Raw genomic sequence first — 18,706 nt, 5'->3', positions numbered from 1 at the left:
TTACGATGCGCGTTCATTATCTCTTAATGAAAGGATTTCTAAAGTTAAGGAGAAAAAATGCTGTTTAAAATGCTTGGAACCAAATCATATGGCAACGTTCTGTAAACAGTTTGTTAGGTGTTTTGCTTGTGGTAAATCACACTCAGTTATTTTGTGTCCGGACATTAATAATGAAACTGAACTTCCTACAGAAAAATCAGAAATAGACAACATACATACGGCTACAGCCAGGCAAACTTGTACCGCTGACGTAGCTTTAATGACTTTACGCGTAAGAGTAGCTGGTGTCAAAAAGCATAAAGATGTTAGAGTACTCTTAGATTGTGGTTCCCAGAAATCGTATATTTTGAAGTCATTAGCCACTGAATTGGGGTTACCAACTATTTCCAAAGAAAATGTTGCTCTTACTTTATTTGGAGGTGCCAGAACAGAGGCAAAGATGCATAACAAATATTTGGTAAAATTATGTTCAGCCAGTCCGCGTAAGTATTCAGATCTAGAATTTGAATTTTTAGATCAAGACATAATATGTGGGGATATACCTCGGGTACCCAAGGGTCCAATATTAAAAGAATTACAACGAAACAACATTTGGTTGTCGGATCTGGGAGCAGATTGTCCAAAAATAGAAATGCTCATAGGTAGTGATATTTATGGAAAAATTCTCACGGGATCAGTAAAACAATTAAAAGGAGGACTAACAGCAGCTTGTACAAAACTTGGTTGGACAGTTTGTGGTGTATCGGAGGAATTTGTTAATCACAAAGATGCTTCCATTTTGTGTGCAAGTTTAGTGGGTCACGACTTTAAAATCTCCGATCTTTGGAGTTTAGAAACGATCGGAATATTAGATGCTCACCAGAATTCAACTAACGCTGCTGAGGAAGAAATTGCCCACGAACAATTTTTAAACTCTCTTTCCAGAAACGAAGATGGTCGTTATTGTGTCGGATTACCTTGGTTAGTATATAACGCAGAATTGCCATCAAATCGTCATGTAGCAGAAAAAAGCTTGTTCAGTGTCACCCGAAAACTCAAGTCTTTACATAAATATGAAGAATATGATAGAATTTTTAATGAATGGATGGAGGAGGGTGTAATTGAAATAGTACCAGACAATGAACAGAATTATAAAGGGCACTACTTACCGCATCAGCCAGTATTTAAACCAGACAGTGTCTCAACTAAGATAAGACCTGTTTTTGACGCATCATGTAAAGTTAATAGATCGCCCTCCCTTAATGATTACTTAGTAAAAGGACCAAATTTAATAGAAGAAATCCCTTCAATTTTGTTAAGATTTAGAGAAAAATGCATTGGCGTAACATCTGATATCCGGCGTGCATTTTTACAGATTGAATTACGGAAAGAAGATAGGGACTTTTTAAGATTTTTATGGTGGGAGAAAGATAATGTACTGAAGGTTTTCCGCCATACGAGGGTAGTTTTTGGAGTAAAGTCTAGCCCTTTTCTATTAGGAGCGGTTATTTCAGTTCATTTGGCACAAGTACCAAAGGAACAAAGTTCTATTGCTCAGAAATTAAATAAATCCTTTTATATTGATAATTGTGTGACTTCTGTTGATAACGAAAAGGAGCTTGTGAATTTTGTGAAATCTTCTACTGAAATATTAGCTGAAGCAAAAATGGACTTACGTATGTGGACCTATGGCCCAGTAGAAAAAGATGTGGAACTAACCCAAAGTACTTTGTGCACTGAGTCCACAATGGAGAATTCTGTACCAGTTTTAGGAATTATGTGGGACAGAATAGAAGATAACCTTTATATTGAAATTAAGACTGTATTGGTTTCGGATAATTTGTCTAAAAGAGAGGTTTTGTCAGTAACGCAGACAATGTTTGATCCTTTGGGTTTCTTGACACCTGTTTTATTGCCTGCAAAGTTACTGCTACAGGAAATTTGGGCGATAAAAGCAGACTGGGATACTCCATTACCAGATAGTATCAAAAGTAAATTTTCGAGGTGGTATAATAAATTACAAATTTTGAATAAGTTGAGAATACCGCGACGTATAGGTTTTGGAGATAGAAGTTCCTGGACACTTCATGTATTTTGTGATGCTAGCCAGCATGCTTATGCCACGGTAATATTTTTGAGATGCGAAACTAAAGAAGAAACATTAGTCAGTTTTGTAATGGCTAAGTCAAGAGTCGCACCCTTAAAAGAACTTACTATTCCCCGTCTAGAACTTATGGCCTGTCTTTTGGGCGTGCGTCTTTCCAAATATGTGACAGAAGCTCTTACATTGGATGACATCCCGAAATATTTTTGGACCGATTCCACCACGGCCATATCTTGGATTCAAAGAAATGATGCGTGGGGGACTTTTGTGGGCAATCGCGTGAAGGAAATTTGCGCTTTCACTAAAGCAAATCAGTGGTCATATGTACAGGGTCATTCTAACCCAGCTGATTTACTTTCTCGTGGTTGTTCCCCTCTTCAGTTTTTCGAATTAAATTGGTGGAGAGGGCCTGTTTGGCTCAAAGACCCTAGAGATAGCTGGCCAAAATTAGAGGTTAAGCCAAATGAAACTTTAGTTTTTTCAGAGCGCAGGAAAGACATAAATTTAAATGTAAATCTTAGTATAACTACAAAAGCGGATAAAGTTAAGTGGTGTGAGAAGTTCTCTAAATTTTCAAAAATGTTAAGAGTTTTAGGTTGGATAAAGAGATTTATCAAAAATTGTCAAAAGAAAATTGTAAATAAAGAGCCTTTTCTGTCTGCTTCCGAGATAAAGGAATCTAAAATTATACTTCTTTCACTTGTTCAGGGGGAGAGTTTTCCAGAGACTGGAGACTCCATCAATGGTCTTTTGACCGTAGGAGATCAGAGTGGCTTAAGAAGAGTAAAAACGAAAATCACCGAACGAGATGATTCTTATGCTTTCCGGTACCCGATTTTATTACCTTCTAAGCATTATATTGTTGACTGTTTAATTAGAGATTACCATTTAAAGCATTCTCATGCCGGCGTACAATCATTAACTGTTATAATTAGAGAAGAATTCTGGATCATTGGTGCAAGACGCCGAATTAGATCGGTGGTGAAACAGTGCGTCCGTTGTAAACGATTTTCAGCAAAACCTCCAACTACTGCACCCATTCAATTACCATTAGACAAAGTTCGAGACGCTTTCGCATTTGAAGTTACCGGCATAGATTTATGTGGCCCTCTGATTCTCAAAAATAAAATCAAAACCTGGGTAGTACTGTTTACGTGTGCTGTATATAGATGTGTACATTTGGAACTAGTGACATCCGTAAGTACCGAATGCTTCATTCAAGCGTTTCGTCGGTTCATAGCCAGAAGAGGTCGGCCATCTACAGTTTATTCAGACAACGGCACAAATTTCGTCGGTACATCTGCATTGCTGAAAAAGGTTGACTGGGTAAAGGTAATTGCTCAGGAAACTTTGCATCCCATCACTTGGAAGTTCATTCCGCCCACTGCTGCTTGGTGGGGCGGATGGTGGGAGCGTCTAATCCGCACAGCCAAGAATTTGATTGTGAGAGTCTTAGGACAAGCTGCAGTCAATTACGAAGAGTTACTCACCGTCATCTGTGATGTGGAAGCCGTAATAAACTGTCGACCACTAACTTATGTGTCAAATGACTCTGAGGATCTTCTACCATTAACGCCTTCCATGTTCTTACAGGACATTAAGGTTTCAGGTACAGAAGATTTGGATGCTTTAGATCGAAATAAACTCTTGGCTCGTCAGCGTTTCTGCCAGGAACTTCGAGAACAATTTCGTAGCCGTTTCTGCAAGGAGTACCTTGGACAGTTAGTACAAAAGCATGGACAGACGGACTGTGAATTAAAAGTTGGAGACATCGTGCTAATAGGTTGTGAGAACCTTAAAAGAGTGAACTGGCCAATTGCTCGTGTCCAAGAACTTTGTACAAGCAGAGATCGACGTGTAAGAGTTGTAAAAGTGAAAACTAGAAATGGCATACTGATTCGTCCTGTACGTAAACTGTACCCTCTAGAAGTGTGTTCCTGTACTAAGGATACCATTATTTGATTTTTGATTTTCCTTTTAAAAATCAAAAAGGTGGGAGTGTTGTGAAAGTGATTAGCTGTATCTAACAAATATTAAAAACAAATCTCTTCATTTTGATGTACGAGACACAGATGGCGTTGGCTGTCATTGAAGTAGGAAGAAAAAAGGGTTTTCCCCTTGCGACCTCGTGACGTGAGCTGATTAAGTGTGTAATAACTTTCGGGGCCAGAAAAATTTCCCGACAATTGTTAAAAAATGTATATATTTTGTAGTATAGAGAGAATATAATTAGATAAATCAACATATTAGAGTTTTTATTACAGATTCAACATCACACTACCCAGGTAAGTGAGCAAGTTTTGTCTTTAGTTTTTCTGGATTGCTCGGTATCTGGGATGAGTGAAGGAAGTATTTTTATTTTAATGATATTTAATGATAAGACTATGTTTTAGTAATAACAAGAGCAGTTTTCAAATAGTCCTCTAATACATGAATGCAACTTGAGTGTTCGTTCACTCTAAATTATTTTATGTAATCTTACTTTGTTAACCTGTGAAAGCCATGCATGCGAACTGCATTTTTATTAACGACGATGCAATAACACTTTAAAATACGCTTTTTACTCTTTTATCGCACGTTTTTACTCTTTTATGGAGAGATAAAAATATCGCACTCCTTGTACGATTTAAAATAAACTTCCGGGCTTAAAACTCCATTGAAGAGAAGACCTTTCGGCAGGCATTCATTTTTCAGGCAATTATACCTAACTGTTACTCTGAATTTAGGATTTTATTTTCAAAATATCTGTCTTTGAAGTGGTCTTTGGTGACATAAGCTCCATAAATGACTCGTGTAATGAATTCTATGTTAGTAATCTTTTAACGGCAAAACTTTGCAAGATATTTTTGTGGTGCAATAATGGTCAAAATATCAAGGTTAACCCATTATGCAGGCAAAATAAAAGCTATGGTCACTTATGGTTAAGTCACTCAATATTAAATTTAATTATTCGGCAAGCGCAGTCAGTTTTTAAACTGACAAGATTCTAGATTATTAATTTTTCAACATGATTTAAACACGTCTCATACCTTTACAAAATAATTTACACAGCATTTTACAAGTCAGATCTAATTATTTTTCTAATAATCTAATAATTCTGAATCGCACTAAATTAGTGAATTCAAAATTTAATATCTATTTAGAGTTTACTTAAAACAAAATGCTATTTTTTAATTTGCAGGGAACAGTTTGACTCCCCCTTAGATGAAAGCAAGAGTTATTTTGCTTCTGGAATCCTTGCCGGAGAATACAATTTCAGTTGTACAGTGATATATACTGAGAAACATGTACGGGGTAGCTAGCTTCTTATAACCAAATTTTTAGTAAAATGTGACGCAATTACAATAACATTAAGCAAAAGTAGTGACTGGCAAAAGTAGTGATTTGCAAAAGTAATGATTAAACGTAGCGATTGACAAAGACTGATTTGGGCAAAGTCTTTTCTTCTTCAAGAAACTGAAAAAGAAACTCTGGAACAGTTTGAAAACCTAGTGGCACGACAGATATTTTCTATTGAAATAAAATATAATTATATTAAAATTGTGCAAAACGAAAAGGGCAATCATTTGAATGGACCATATAATCGCTACCAACTATGAAATAAGTTTAACACGAGTTTTCATCACAACCAAGACTGCTGAAATATGTATGAATAGGGTTCTTGTTAGACTGCCTTAAAAATCTTTAAACTTATTTCTGCGTAATACTCTTAAAATGGAAGCCACAAATACAAGCTTTAAAGTCCATATATAAAGATATCTATCATTATGCTATATGTGCTTTTGTGGAGAAAGTAGCTGTATTCTCTTGCTTTAAAATAGGCACTTCAAGGTCGTAACGACCCTACCCTCATTTACGATAGTAATGTATGTCATCATCACCACACAAACTGAATTAGGAAAGCACTCGCCTTGCCATTATGAGTTATGAGAATAGTCAGATGGGAAAATGACATTGAAATATTGAAATGTCTATTATAATGTAATAGATTATAGTAGTCGGAAGATCTGTAGTTCGAGTCATAGCGAGGTAGTTTATTCGTCACGCTTGTTGCTCCAGGTGACCTAATGTCTGAGAATCAGTGCCGTGATAAAGATGTGGAGGACGATAATTCGTCACCACATGTGTTTAATCGACTGAGCCTCATGCCTTTTTCCAGTTGCCTTTTGAATGGGGAAGACGATAAGGAATTGGCTCAATTACTTCTGCAGTCTCTTGAGATGTAAATCGAGGTAACAACTGATAGATCTTTGGTTCAAATCTTTCCGAGGACATAGCTGATTTTCACGTCCTTGCCAAGGATATAATTGGTTTTCACGTTTCCTGCTGTGAACGATTTAATGCCTATTTATGTCAAATGCTAATATTACAATGCAGTTCAGTCATTATATTAGTAGACGTCCGTTTTCTCTTCTTGCTTCTCAAGAATAGTTTGATTCCCAATTTTTAGAAACTGTTTGAAAAAATATCAAATATTAAAAAGCAAAAATTACTTTGTCCAATTATTATAGCTCTTTCAAACAAAATCAAGACAAATATTTTTAAATTATTTAGAATGATTTGCTTGCATTTTACAGCATCCTGTGAGAGTTCCCAGAGAAGCATTAAAAATATACAAATGGCTTTAGACCGCTTTCCTCTGCGTGCATTCAATGTCACAGAGGAAAGCAGCTCTTTTCAAACGCATTGCGCCACAGAGAGAAGAAAATAAATAAAACGCATTCATTGGCACATTTCACAAAATACTCGTATGGGTATGTATTAAGGGTGCCGTGTTCTTTCCTTTAGCTGTCGGATTAAATTCGACATCCCACGTGACATTTCTCTGACGAAGCAAGACACAGGCATGTGCCTTCCTTAAGGTAAGGCGACTAGGTGTACTGCATTCTGACTCGACAGAAATCTGAAGCAGAATACAAGAACATTGCTGTGGAGCTTAGCTGTCGACATCTTATCCGTTTTTTCTTTCTAATGTTAATAAAAGTTCCTTTAAAACAACATTTGATTTAAAGATGATTATTTACCGAGCAAAATTTGTATGCTTTTGAATGTTCTTCACAATGCTTTGGTACTTACTCCATTAAAATACAATGTAAAGAGTAACAAAATTTAAATGCTTTAAAAAAAAAAACTCGGCAACATGGAGAAAATAAAAGCTCTCAACAACTTTATGCTTTTTATCAAGGAAAAATATTACAAAGAATTTGCGCATATTTCTTCCAGTTAATGTAACACGGATTCCTAAATGACTTTAATGCAATCCTTTCGTGTCCTTAAACAGATTGTACGGGTTCCGTGTCTTGGAATGAAAACGGATAAAGAATATTATTTTATCAATAGATGTTATTGAACTCAAGATCGAAATTTGGAGCAATCGCCGTTGGGATTGAATGATAGACCTTCTAATTCCGCTTACTGTGATATAATATGTTTAATCAAGAATATTTCTAAAATATAAGAGAATAAGGGCATAAAATATATAAGCCGGAAATAATCTATATATTGAGTACAATCTGCGTGTTTCATTTCTCAAAATAATACCACCTATTAATTTACTTTTTGATTCTGAACAATAAAGGTCGCTTTAAATTACTAAATATTAAAATGCGAACTAGCAAAGCAAAAATTTATTTCATATTAATGTTTCAAAAGCTAAGGATTACAGTGTTAAATGCGTGATTTTCTACCGTTTCTAAGGTTTAGGCAACTGGCCTTTGCATATCAGTTCTTAGAATAAAAATGTAAAAAATATTAAAACGCATTTATCAGAGAGTTAACTCTGAAGTAACATAAATAACTATTATTCAACTTTAGCCAATTATTCAATTTCCAACTTTTAAACTTCACCTAGCAACTTTAGCAACACTGGATTTGGTCGACTGGTATTCGTTAGTTTCCCCAGACGTCCTTTAAAAGGGAGATAATCGAAAAAAATCGCATTTCTTGCAAAGCTTTTCACGGTGTAAGCAGCAGCACATTCAGCTAACAATTGCAAAAATATGTGATTTAAATCGCAGAGAGAGCACACTTGTTGCTCAGAAATACGTATTAGTGTGTAGAAGCTAAACATTTAGCTTTCCTTAACTTAATCTTACAAATTAATAATTGTAATTTGGATATATTGTTTTTTCAACTAATTGTTACAAGCACCTCTTGAAGTTTCTTAAAAGGGCTTATTATTAAAATTTCAATATTCATTACAATTTATATATTTAAAGTGTTCTTCAGTTTATAATTAATATGAAGTTGAACCTCAAATTTAGTAACACATAACAACTGCAAAAGAAATGTATTTCTTTTTGATTTATTTTAAATCTGTAAGTGTAACAGATGGCGTGAGTCATTCTTAAAACATAGCTTTTGCTGTAGGTTACGTAAAGCGGGAATCACCCAAAAAAGAAACATTCTTTACCCTTTTTTACAGATCATGTGACTAAATGAACATTCGTTAGGACTTGAACTTTTCTCGCGAACAATGTAGTTTACAAAATCTCTCACTTTTAATATTGTGTGCGTGTTACTTCATTAATAAATTGGTGTTCGTCGCACTTTATTGTCTTAATTATTAGCCCCGAATGTTTTAGTTATATTAAAGAAATAATATGTGTTATACAATGTTATTTGCTCATTAGTTTTCTCTCTGTATATTCCAGAAAACAAGTGGAGAAATTGTAAACAATAAAAACAAAGGCTGCCGATTATTTTTATATCACTGCACTTTATTTGAATACTGGAGAACGACAGTGATCTGAATTCCAGTTATCTGAAACGAATGTATAAACGATTTTTTCATTTTAGTTTAAAATGTAATTACCGTATATGCCGGCGTATAAGACGCACTTTTTTCTTTGAAAATAGGTCTATAAAACGAGGGTGCACCTTATACGCCCATACTTGCGTCTTATACGTCGATACTTATTGCGTTGATACGTCGTTTGCGAATGATTTGGTTTGTTTTATTGAGATTACGGCAAAGTACACTAGGGCTATCTGCCTAAGGGAAGGGATGCCTTCGTGGAAATTTTCTAAGGGAAACTGGCTCGTATACACGTTACACATGGAGAAAACCACGAAAACGCCCATGCAAACAGCCCGTTCGCGGGATCGAACTACCAGTGTTCAACGACTTTACCGCTCGGACGCTGGTGGGCTCCGTTTGCGAATGGATCAAAGCTTCATGAGATGCTCTGAAAACAGAGACAGTGGTTAAATCATTTAAAAGTGTGGCATTAGTAATGCACTGGATGGTACAAAGGACATTTTGTTGTATGAGGACTCAGATGCTGATTTAGAAGAGGTTTCAAGTGACTTTTCATTTAGCTTTAGAGATAAGTGTCTGGAGTTTGACGAAGGAAATTAAAAGATGTTCTTTCCCAGATAGATTGGCTATTTGCAGAAAGCATTACTTTGTATTCGTAATGCTTTATATTTAAAATACTGTAAATTCATTATAATTATCAGTAATAAAAGTTTCATCCTTCAACAATGTGCATGAAAAAGGGGCTGCGTCTTATGGGCCGTTGCGTCTTATACGCCGGCAAATACGGTAAATGCAAACTTCTTTAAAATTATGTAATTTATAAAGGTATTTGTGTTGATTGTCTCCAGTTGGCTATTAGATTGAGGGAAAGCAAATAAAATTTTTATTGTACATCTTATTATCTAAACTAGAATATGTCCCTAAAAAAATCAGAGAATTCGTGTTTAACTCAATAGTCTTCTACTACTGCCAAACAGTAAAACATCAATACCCCAATTTGTTATTATAATTAGTTGTGAAGATAGCGAACTATTAGTAGTGCTGTAGTGCTTAGTAAGTAGATTGGTTCTATGCTTCTTACATTGTCGTCTATTACAAGTGACAGAAACGGCGCCTTTTTCTATTACTAAAATATAGTACTTTAAAAAATGATATTTTTTACGTCATTATATTCGATAGTTTTTTCAGGATGATTAACAATACCGTCTAGAACTAAGGAATTCTTATTATGAATTTTTCCCAGAATGGGTCAGCGAATCTGTTACCTAGTGAAGTGAAATGCACTTTTTCCCACAGAGGGCGCCTGCTAACACTGATTTATCTCTCCCAATAGAGACTAATTTATAAGCCCATCTATAAGAGTAAGTGGGCTGTGGAAAATGCGTAGCCTTTATGTGGTGCAAGAGATATATATCTATTGATTATATCGCCCTATATTACGGATGAATGAGAGGCTATTGCCTGTGCCCCTTGCCCCTTCCGGTGCCCTAGAGGAAGGTGAAGGATGATACATAAAATAACTGGGGGGGTCTAAAAGTGAAGATGATCTTAGTAAAGGGAGGACTACGTTTAGTGAAGCAGCGTCTAAGGCATAAAAATTACTTACAGGAAACGTTAAGCCACAGTTTAAATGATATCTACACGTGCGGGAATACCAAAACACATTTCGTCATTCACAAATATCTATTATATGTTAATATTCTTATAGTTAAAACTAAATTCCGTATACTTATAAGAATATCACACGTAAGCTTGATATCCTTCTGCAGAATATACCGTATCTTATGTTCTGAATCAATTCACAGAGGCAAATCTTATCCAAGTGGTTAAGATCGCTAAACTCTGGTACTTCGACTCGTTCGAGTTGCTTTGAACGGATTGGTTGCATGTTTATATTTTTATTTTCTTTCATGTATACCAAAATAGAGTAACAGTTGCTTTTCTTTGGGACGTCCCCTACGAAGACATCACACTCTTAAATAGATAGTCCTCATGTATTTTGTCCTATTCAAACAAATAAATGAATATATCAGTTCTCTGATTCATAATTTCTCAATTCTAAGAGAGCGTGTTCGGTAGATTCAACGTTTTTAAATAATTGCCGGATTCCTATACAATTTAGTACATTCACTAAAAATTCACTTTGGCATGGTTATAAAGTATGCATACTTACTAAGTGTATAGTATGCGTTATGTGTATAGAACGCTATGTCGCTAAATATGTGTCTTAATTAACTATTATTAACCACTGCCTTCATTTTTATAAGAAGTTCGAGTTCCTTCCGGCCAAATCATTAAATTATTTGTACTGATTTCATTCATAGATTATTTTAACCATCAAGCACTTGCGTTTTTCCTCCATCATTACACTCCATCATTACATAGGCCGATATTGATTGCATGATAAGATATCCTTGCAAGCAACATATATTCAACATTTTAAGTTTTGGTCTTTTCTAAGATAGCAGAAGCGGTGAGTTACGCATGTGTAAAGGATAGCAAGAATTTAAATGTTGATATTTTTCTTTGCAAAACTGTGCTTAGAAAATATGTTATCTTTCCAAAGAACAGCATAACTAACTACTTAATAAATGGCTATGTTCCAATGCCATCATACCAGCTACGCTCGAACCATCCCCGAGGGAAAAGAAAATTGGCCAACTTGTTAATATACCATTCCTCTCGACCAGCATTTAATTCAAATTCAGTTTTCAGATACTCTTTGAATACTTTCAAACACGTGTATTGATGGAGAGTACGAATATGTCCGTTCTCTTTTTAATTCTCAAAGGAATATTCAGCAGACTAGATGAGATAGTCAGTCTTTTATTTTTAGACAGGCTTTGTTTAAATAACTTTGCCCATCTTTGAAAAAAAAAAGTTAGCTGATTCTAAACATGTTTCCGTTACTTTTACTCATGGTGCTTACTATAAGTAGATTAAGTGTACATGACAAATTTTTAATTCAATATATTTTCGCTGTAGAATGGGATTATCCATATTCTGATTCCTCAGAGTAAATTGATTAACTTCTGCATCTTTAACGTTTGCAAAGTATTAGAGTCATAACAGTGGATTACATTCTGCATACAAAGGAAATATACCTTCTAATTTTCTTGTGCTCAGTTAACTAATACATTTAAAATGTAACTGCTTCCATTTTGTAGGCATAGCTTCACTTTCTCGATATTCAGCATAGAGTAGTTTTTATTGTAAAATATTTAGCAACCGTATGCCCCTTTAGTGAACGTGCATATGAAACACATTCGCCAAAGGCTCCCCAAACAAGCTTGTACATTTACAGAACGTTTATTTTGAGTATATTTTTAATTATTGTTATATAATAAACATGTTATGCTGATAGACAACAATTAATATATTTCAGATATTAAATTGTTTAGAATAAGATTGGTATTTATGAGTTTTCAACAGTTTATTATGGATTTTTAAAATCATCAAAAATTAACTCGTTATTTATTGAAATAATATAAATTAAAGTATTCATTATCAGCTTCGTTGTATTAAAAGTTTAAAAAAAGTGGGAATAAGAAAATACTAAAACAACATATTCATTCTATAGATATTAAATCATCGCAAAAAATGCTTTTAAATAACATCTGTAACTACAGTGCTTGAAATTTTGTCAAAGCCAATCCTATCATTCTTTTCTTGTATTCATTTTACTTTCATAAAACTTTGTTTTCGATTCCACATGTAGATTTCCATTTTGATACATTTACTGTCACATACTTGAATGTTTGAAGATGGTTAAAATTCTTTTTTAATGGTCGGGTGCTTTATTGAATAGCCATCAGCCTTGCGCCACTACAAGGGCCAGAGGTGTTCGCCGAAAACCTCTCCACAAAAGTATCGCGGATGTAAACGGAGAGGAGAAAACAACGCAGGGAGAAAAAGTCGTGGTACAAAACATCGGGAGAGAAAACATCGTGGTTCTAAAAATAAAGTGGTTCAAAAACTTCGCAGTGAAAAAACATCGTCGTCGAATATATTGTGTTCAAAAATAAAGTACCTTCAAATCATCGCACACATGCGTTTTCAGGTTTTGAAAGTCGTAAATGCATGTTCGTATAAAGATATCATAGAGCGCAAGAAGGAACGATGGATTCTTTTACTCGTATATTTCACATATTTGAACGAACTAATAAATTTTGGTTGAAAAAATAAAAAAGAAACTTAAGCATTTAAAAATTTTAAATAAATAGAAAAGTAACGCAATTTAAAAAGCTTAATAGAATTTTAAATTTATATAGTTAATTCACAGAGGTCATTAATAAATTAAGCCTTTTTTTATAAAGTTTAACTTGTAATTTTTAATAAAAAATGCAGTCTAAAATGCTTACTAAAAGGAATATAAATAACTGCATGAGTTTACCTCTATAAAAATTTAGTTAATGATACAAATATTTTCTTTCACAGGGGTTACTCTGATATTGTTTGAATGAAAATTACATATTGTTTTCCTTACGTTTATTCGTAAAATATCGTTAACATTTATATGTATAGCGTACAATCAATTTTTTTGGATGTCGATTTATTAGTTATAACGAAAGCCAGTTACATAATATGTCACTATGAGATTTGAAAAACGAATATATACGATGTTATCGTCATGCGATGATTTGTAAGCACGTTATTTTTTACCATGATATTTTTGACGACGATGTTTTTAAACAGCGAAGTTTTTGAACCTATTTATTTTCTACCACGATATTTTAGAACTGCGATCTTTACTCTTTGCGATGTTTTCTCTCACGATGTTTTGTATCACGACGTTTTTCTCCTTGCATTGTTCCCTCCACGGCATTTTCGTCCGCAATGTTTGCGGCTGTAACCAGGGCCAGGAGTCACGGCCATTTCATCATGGAAGCGACTAATGCGTGGCCATCGTTGCCTCCTCTGAAAAGGCGGCAGTTACAACCATGTTTTCTCCAAGATTCGAACCCGGGCCCATCGTTACGGCAGTCAACCACTATACCGGCTAGGCGGCAAGGTGGTTAAACTGAATTTTAAAGAAGCTGTTTTTCAGTCTAGAATTCAGTGACAAAACACAGAAGAAGAAATTAGATATGAAACCGATATTTGCTTTAGTAATGACTTTAGGGTTATCTTTGCAAAGATTGTTAACATTTTGGAGACTGATCTTAAGATTTTCCAGCAACCATTTACGTTACTGTTGTGAGTCATTCGTTACGCTTTCAGATACTTGTCATCTACTACTTTAGAGTGTGTCACTACTGCAAAAACACTGAAAGGTTGGTGAGGGATCAGTAGAGTCCGTTATTAATAGTGGCAGTAAGTTATTAGTAGTCAGTAGCCAGTAGCCCTGTCACCGATGAGAGTAGATTTGACGGTCGCCAGAGTCCATAGGTTACAAACAGTGATCGATTCAACTTTAAATTGTACCTAAATGCATTATATTGCCCTACAGCAGTAGCCTTACGAGTTTATTTTAGTAACTATAGATGTTTGCGACTGATGCATAGATCATCAGTAAGGTTTTGGTAACCAAATGCTTTGAACCTTTGTATCCTACGATTTAATTGCGGCTTAAATATTATCTAAGTTTCCTATATTGCTCTATATCGGTTGCCTATGGGTTGATCATATGAAATGTATTATTTTAAGTAACTCGATAATCTTATTATTTTGGCTTTTCTTTAACTCCTTACGTCAGTTTCCATCAAAATAAAAATTAGTTAAAGTAAGCTTCTAGTTTCTAAAGCAGCTTCGCAACATAGGTTGACTGTCATTCCGCTTTAGTTTCCCTGCTTTAGCAATTTAACATTTGCCAGAAAAAATGTTTCTGCTAGACGAGAGCACTTAGTCGGGGCCGAGAGCACTTAGCGGTTTAGATCAGACGCAATAATTTTGTACGTTAACCTTTTAGTTTGTGCAATCGTCAAATCGATGTGTTAATAAATAGTTTTATTTTAAACTTAATCTTGTTACTTATAAAGCAAATGGAATGAAAAGTAGTTTGAAAGTCTCTTATGTATATGCAGAAGTGAATTACCACTTGGAAGTTAATAGCGCTATCATAAGCAGTGACCATTATAGTGTATTTCAATTTTTAAAGTATAGTGTATTTCAATTTTGTAAATTTACGTCACTCTTCCGCCCTGGGACCCACTGGTTACTGGAACAGGGCAATAACTGTCTAGATCGTCGATAACCAACAACATTCCTGGGATCTGGTGTGCTTCTAATTAATTTTAATTTAAAAATTCTATTTATATTTAGTTCATCAAATGCGCTTTCTCAGATGCAGATTTTGAGCAGTTGATATTCTTATATTACTTTGTAAATTTAATAATTTCTTTATGTTACTACAGATCGTACGTGAAATGAATTCAATTCAATTTTGATGATTCTTTCATGTCCTAGTTTCTCAACAACAGGAGTACTGCATGGGGCTATATTTATATATATGCATATTTAGTATTAATTACAATAGTAACATAAATGTTTATAAAAATTATTGATTTGATAAATTATATAATTTTTGAAATGATGCTGTATAGATACTTTGTTTGTCCTAGTTAAATAAATAATTTGTAATCATATGTTTTTAATATTTTCTTTTTATCCTTATAATTGCTATATTATAAAAAAATAATAAAAATAAAATGTTTCAAGAAATGAATATATCATTTTAAAAGTTTTCAATTACATTGTCAATAATGTGGTGTTAACAGTAAAATAAAGTAAACATTTAATGAGCGTAGAATGTCAGTGTGAGAATTAGCCAAACAGCTATCGCAGGAAAGGCAGTTTACAGCCACATATTTTAAAGTTAACGAACTTGAATGGCTAATGTTCTGAGAACAGGCGAAATGCTTCTCCGCGCATAAGGCTGATTAGCCGTAGAGTAGCATAAGGTAACGTGTTTTGAGAAACAGAAAGAACAGATTAAAGAATTCGTCAAGATATCTTCAGTCATTTAGCTGCCTCACTATCGAGCGCGTTGTCTAAGGCGCACTGCAAACAGCCACCAATTCTATATTTGTGGAGAAGAAGAAAAAGATAAAACACATACAGCCATGCCCTATACCAGGGCTCAGTAACCAGTGAGCTGCAAATAACCAGTTTCAAGTAACCCACTTTAGCTCGGAAAATTTAGTATATAAAAATAAATGATGAAACACAAATATGAAAAGACTGCTTGAAAACTACATAAAAAGTAAACCTGTAGTATTGTGTGGCCCCAATTTGTCAACAACCGTGGTAGTGACTACTATGAACTATAAATTTACACAAACACGTAAGAAGGGTTTAAAGCCCTTTTTATTCCACTTTAGAAATAACAGCTTCGTTCACTTGGCGCTCACAAACTAGCCGACCCGGCAGTTTAACAAAAACAGAAATGTGAAACTAAAAATTAATGACAGGATGAATAAACAACTAGATCACTACCTACGAGGCTCTGAAATCGTAACTAACCTAACCGCGTTCTAAAATACAGCTGAGATTCAGCGAGCTTACTGGTTAAGCAGTTGAAAGATTCAGCGAACTGCCGAGATAGGCACACAGACCGAAACGCGCGGTTCTTAAATTTCTACCTGGCAACCTTCACGTTAGCGATTCAAGACGCACATTTACAATCTCGTTTTATTTCTATTTAAACTCAACTTACTTCTGCTAAAATTTGAATATACTGCGCTGTTTACTAGAATTTACATACTCTGGCATTGGCAATTCTAGGGGAAAGTAAAGGCTTGACAGGAAAGATAGCTTAAAATAAATGTTAGTTAAAATAAATATAAACTCTACAAACCGAAAATATAATAATAACATTTTTGTTTGATTACAAAGTTGTCCTAAGGAACACGCATTTTTATTTTTAAAAAATAACAATTATAACGCAATTTGAAAGGGAAACCGATAAGTTTAGCAACGCCGATCCATAATTAATAATTAAAAAAATGGCTTTGCCATTTTGTTCCCGTTCAGTTCAACTTAGGAATGCGAGCAAATATTTTCACAAGTGAAATTGATTTTAAGTAAGGATAGGGGCAGCTTAACTACTGAAAATTCAGATGCTTGTGTTCGTCTTAAGACGACTAACTTTAAGTCTTAAACTGATGTTACCAGTTCAGCATCAAAGAAACCACTGATGTCAAACTGGAAATAAAAGTTAATACAGTTATATTTCTTTTATAATTATTATATTTTTTAGTTTTAATTTTTATGCTTAAAGTTTAAAGCACGTAATTATTTTCACAATAAAGTTTATCTCATTATTCACTAAGAAAGACTATTCTAAAATGAAAATCCCACTGATTCGAAACATCTTCCACACATTTTGGTTGATTTTGACCCCCAGCCTAAAAAAGGTTGCCAATGCCTGATGAAGGTTCCTTTGTTTTAGGTTAACAATCAGCTTCTACTTACTACTAATCATTCTGGCGTTCAGGACTTTCGCGACCTTAGATCAAAAAAGTAATTCTAAATAAATATGTATATATTATGATCAATAGACACATTTAGATTTCTCACTTTAACACCATAATTTGTAATCAACATTCTGTGACATTTTAACAATAAAAAACGTCAGTCAGGCTTCCGAGTTCTTGTGAGAAGTTAGCGTGCTTTAATTCATTAATCATTCGTTATCAGTGTCTGCCAATCTGTGACATGACAATCTAAATAGCTAAGAGAAGACGCATCATAATTGCTCAGTTTCTGTCTATTCAGCTTAATTAATCATTCCAGAGATAAGTTAGATATCATTCGTATCCGGTGAATGATGAAATACGCGATGGCGAAGAGCTCAATGCTCTCGTTTTCTACAAAAGATTTAAACAAGAAGTGCCAATATTGATGGCCCATTATCCAGATAACCAACGAGAACGAGAAAGAATCACGCAAGGATAAAATAGCATTGAACAGTTTAAAACTCCTCTTGCTTACAGAATAAACATTTAAGTAATGAGTATTGCTCTTTTGTACGCAAGCAATGATTGGCCTGTTATTCGCATCATAACGGCTATATTTTAATCTTAGTATGCAACGTATAATATCGACTGAATAAATTATCCTTTTACGAGTAATAAAGAAAGTAATTCTAAAGAATGACTGAATAATATGTCTTAAGAAAACTCTTTAAAATTCATCAATAATTACTGTGTTAAGAATGCATAGAGCAAAATTAAAACAAAATCAGGTGATATACACAAATAAACTTGGAATAATTTTTCATATAAAAGATTACTCAAATAGAAAATGCAACAAATAAAAAACTGTTATAACCTTCACATATGTATATACTAGTAATAGGTTTTCCTAGGCGAAAAAACAATGAGTTTCCTCTTGCAATTATAAACTTGAAAATCAAAATATTGTTTTTTATATCCATATTAAGATTCCAAATTAACTTCAAACATATTTAGGTTTAACAGTTACAACGGTTTAACAGTTACATTTAGGTTTAACAGTTACAACAATTAATTCCTGCAAAATTCTTTTTTTCAAGTCCTGCAAGATTTACAAGTATTACGCTGATTCTTGTTGTATGACATCTCCAATAATAGGTCTACTTGTTTAAAAGTTAATTTAAAATTCATCAAGATTACAATTAAGGTTAGGTTATTTAATCACGACAAAGCCTCGAGGGCTATCTGCCTAAGGGTAGGGATGCCTGCGTGGAGGACTTTCTAAGGGAAACTGGCTCGCTTACACGTTACACAGAGGGAAAACCACGAAAACGCCCATGCACCCAGCCCGTTCATTGGATTCGAACCTCGGACCGAACTACCAGCGTTCAGCGACTTTACCGATCGGCCGCAGGCGGGCGATTACAGTTAAGAAAATAACAGATTTCAGGGAAGAAGGTAAGTCTGAAG

At 34.3% G+C, this 18,706-nt stretch overlaps 1 protein-coding gene across 1 annotated transcript; it reads left to right on the top strand.

The window, feature by feature from the left end:
* The first annotated feature begins 631 nt into the window (after positions 1 to 631).
* On the top strand, positions 632 to 9,585 carry LOC146995883 (uncharacterized). The gene is made up of 2 exons (XM_085823000.1): positions 632 to 4,368; positions 5,265 to 9,585. Exon 1 carries the CDS (start codon positions 632 to 634, stop codon positions 4,043 to 4,045), a length of 3,414 nt encoding a protein of 1,137 aa, XP_085679126.1. The 3' UTR covers positions 4,046 to 4,368; positions 5,265 to 9,585.
* The last annotated feature ends 9,121 nt before the right edge of the window (positions 9,586 to 18,706 follow it).

This window comes from Stegodyphus dumicola, chromosome 8, assembly GCF_044657685.1.
Source record: "Stegodyphus dumicola isolate Sdum_Otavi_A_Nest chromosome 8, ASM4465768v1".
In the NCBI taxonomy this organism is placed as follows: Eukaryota; Metazoa; Arthropoda; class Arachnida; order Araneae; family Eresidae; genus Stegodyphus; species Stegodyphus dumicola.
This window is presented reverse-complemented; position numbering and strand designations above follow the sequence as displayed.